This window comes from Galendromus occidentalis, unplaced genomic scaffold (genome assembly GCF_000255335.2).
Source record: "Galendromus occidentalis unplaced genomic scaffold, Mocc_1.1 scf7180000077441, whole genome shotgun sequence".
NCBI classification, from domain to species: Eukaryota; Metazoa; Arthropoda; class Arachnida; order Mesostigmata; family Phytoseiidae; genus Galendromus; species Galendromus occidentalis.
Genome location: NW_003805429.1, coordinates 1 through 3,369, shown reverse-complemented (window position 1 = coordinate 3,369; position 3,369 = coordinate 1). Strand labels below are relative to the sequence as shown.

Genomic DNA, 3,369 nt, shown 5'->3' with positions numbered 1-3,369 from the left:
AGCACCCGATCAGCTGTCCAGCTCTCTCACTCATACTCTCTCACCACTCACCCAAAAAACGCTCAACAGACCCCCATCTTCGGAGTCACTCATAACATGAGCCTGCTTTCTTCGAGCCAGTGGTCGTAACCCAAGAGGGCGCACGTTATTCCGTTCATCTGAATAATCGTGAGTCAAATCTCTTACAATCAGAAGCGGAGAATTCGGTTACCCGAAATCCCGACTTCGTCGAGTGTCGAGTCCCCTAATGGGATCCGATTCGGAGTGAAACAGTATTGTTGATAAACTTGCCAAATCTTGCCATTCCGAGGAGATATGTGTAAGAGCTCAGCGGGATACGTTGTGAATATTCCGCGATGGCAGACTCAGAAGATCACGGAGTCTCCCCGATAGAACAGCTTCAGAGAGGGAATGCTGCGTTGCAAACATACAAGAACGATGCATTATTCGCCGACGCGACTCCGGAGGAACTGCCCGTGTCCGTGCGGCGACGTGGATCGATGATCTCACAGTCTTCCGGCGCCGCGTCGGGTGCCGATTTCAGCGGAGCAGCTCTCAGCCTCTAACACACAGGCTTCTCTTCGTGGCCTGACAGATCGAAAAATATCGATGTTCGATCGAGCTTCGCCTGCGTTGAGATTCAATTTCGATCACCGGTGACTCTTGCAGGTTGGGACAGGAGAGACAGCAGCCAGAATGGAAGCCTCACCTAACCTTGGAGCTCACAGCGCCCCGGGATCCCATCGAAACATCGATAGGATAGAAATCGACTTGAGGAACATCAAACACGAATGTAGGCCGCCCATCTTTATACGTATTCTAGTTATATTCGTTAATCCGATTCTTCGACTGCTTCTTAAAATACTTTCCTTCATCCAGTGGCAGACATGAGTTTGAACGACCATATAGGCAGTTTCAACCTTGTCATGCCAGGCATGTTCTCGTGACTTACGGCAGGAGCTTTGGGTCCTTCTCGAGAGACAGGTGCATTGCAGGGTCATCCCCGATTTCCAAGCTCTGGGCCCTTTATTTCATGCATTGTTTTCCGATTTCCAGGCTCGGCTGACATCGTGATGCCGGAGCTCCTCGGCCTGGCCAAGGACGCCGCCCTGAGGGATATGGCAGGGAACGACTCCCATAAGCTCCGGACCCAGTTCAATAGGGTCGCCATCAACCTCAAGCCGGCCGTGAAGGGGGCGGTCTACATGCTGGCCACCGCGTGCCGCAACAAGGACCGCCTCACGAGGAACTTCGGTTCCCTCCCCGACCGGCTCCGCGAGATGGCCTGTGTGCAGGAGGCCTATGCAGTCAAACCTCGTTACAACGAACACGCTGGTGCCAGCGATTTTCGTACGTTATACTGAATGTTCGCAAAAATGGGAGCGACTCAGAAATGACCATTCTGACGTTGCAAACTTAAAGAAACGCTGTCATTTATTCGATATCGAGTCAAGAGCTTGTTGTGGACACAATCACTTCAAGAACTCCGTCATCTTCGTTTGAATCTTGTTCCTCGCCTGACTCGCTACAACATAAGCCTCGAGGCTGAGCGTATAGGTCAAAACATTGTCTGGTACATTATCCCGAGTCGCCAAGAAACGTTTGACGACCTCGAGAGCGTTCAACGTTGAAATCACGGACGGTGGTTCGCGCTCTTCAACGTCCTCATCTTCCGCGCCCGAACTGTCACTGTCATCAAGAGACTCGGGCATCCCGGTTTTCGAAACCTCTCTGAGAATCGACGACTCGGTCAAAACCTCGCACGTTTGGAGGTCGTCATCCACGGTTATGTAGCCTTCGAGGGAAAATCCATACGGTAGACTCATGCCTTGCATTTCGTCATCCCAGAATCCAGAAAGATCGGTCGAGTCTTCACGACTGTCTTCGTCTGGAGCGGCGCAAGACCAAGCAGGCCGCTGTTTTTCCAACATTTCCGGATTGTTTCCGACTTGACTTCTGACCAAGCGTGAGCTATCATATCCATGGCCGCTTTCACGTCAACCTTCGACATGGAGCCGACTTCCAGGTTTACCAGTATTCGCCGAACCAGGTCTTTTCTATAGTTAGCTTTCACGGCCCTTATTATCCCCAAGTCTGAGGGTTGAAGCACCGAGGTGCAATTGGGGGGAAAGTTTTCGACGCGTATATTCGACATGCGCGGCAAACTCATGTGCGCTGAGCAATTATCGATCAAGAGTAGAACGCTCCTTTTCTGCAAGCGCATGTCTTTGTCGAACCTGATCAACCACTCGGTGAAGAGATCTCGCGTCATCCACGCGTTGCGGTTTCCCCGATATTGGCACAATAAGGATCTGACATCTCTCAAACATCGGGGTTTCGCAGACTTCCCGACGATTAAAATTCTCCGTTTCTCTGTTCCGCTGGCGTTACAACAAAACAAAGTCGTCAATCGAAGCTTCGACTTTTTACCCCCTTTGCAAGCGTCGCCTATCATCGCCAGCATTCGCTCCGGTAACAACTGGTAGAACAAACCCGCTTCATCAGCGTTGAACTACATCATCTGGAGAGTAAGCAGCTATAACTTCTCTTATAAACCTGTCCTTCCATTCGTTCGCTTTTTCGATGGGGGCATCACTTGACTCTCCGCACAGAACTTTGGCGCGAATTCCATATCTTTCCTTGAAACGCGCCAGCCAGCCTTCGCTGGCTTGAAAGTCTGGATGACCGAGGGATCTCGCGAACAATACAGCTCTCTCGCGGAGCAGCGGACCCGAAACGGGGACGTTGTTTGAACGCATCTCTTGAAGCCACAGAAACGTAGCTTTGTCGACTCTCTCGTATTTGGCTGTCCTCAATCTTTTTCTCTCAGGATCGAACTCGACTCCTTCTTCTTCGAGTCTCTGACGATTCTTCAGGAAGGTAGAAAGCGTTGATTTGCTGATGCCAAATCTCCGGGCCACGTCCACCTTCTTCACGCCGGAGCGTAACTCTTCGAGGACTTCAAGTTTCTCCTTTAAGGAGAATTGCTTCCTCCTCGTCTGGAGAGCCATGGTGTCCACGCACACGACTTTTCGAAGGGCAGACCGAGCTGCTTTATGTGCGTGACGTCTCCCTCTTGGTATGTGCACCTGTCTCTGTCTCAGTGCGGCATGGAGATCGCACAAGACTCGTATTGGATGCAGCAGATGACATCCGCCGAGTCCCGCTCCCAACATGCTTCTTTTCTACGCGACTCCCTCTTCAGTGAAGTCTGGAATTCGCTGTAAGGAGCTTGTGGACCAAATTGACGTAATTTTTTCGTACGTTCTACCGGGAAATTCGTAGTACCGAAGTTCGTCGTAACGAAGTTTTCTACCATTGGTTCCTATGGCGAACCAAACAAGAATCGAAATTTAGGACGTTATATCG

At 50.9% G+C, this 3,369-nt stretch overlaps 1 protein-coding gene across 1 annotated transcript; it reads right to left on the bottom strand.

Annotated features, from left to right (window-relative positions):
• Positions 1-1,822: 1,822 nt before the first annotated feature.
• On the bottom strand, positions 1,823-3,011 carry LOC100905869 (tigger transposable element-derived protein 6-like). Its single transcript, XM_029111451.1, is given in 2 exon segments — positions 1,823-2,512; positions 2,514-3,011. Coding segments are annotated over 2 exon segments (1,188 nt in total).
• Between the last annotated feature and the right edge of the window lie 358 nt (positions 3,012-3,369).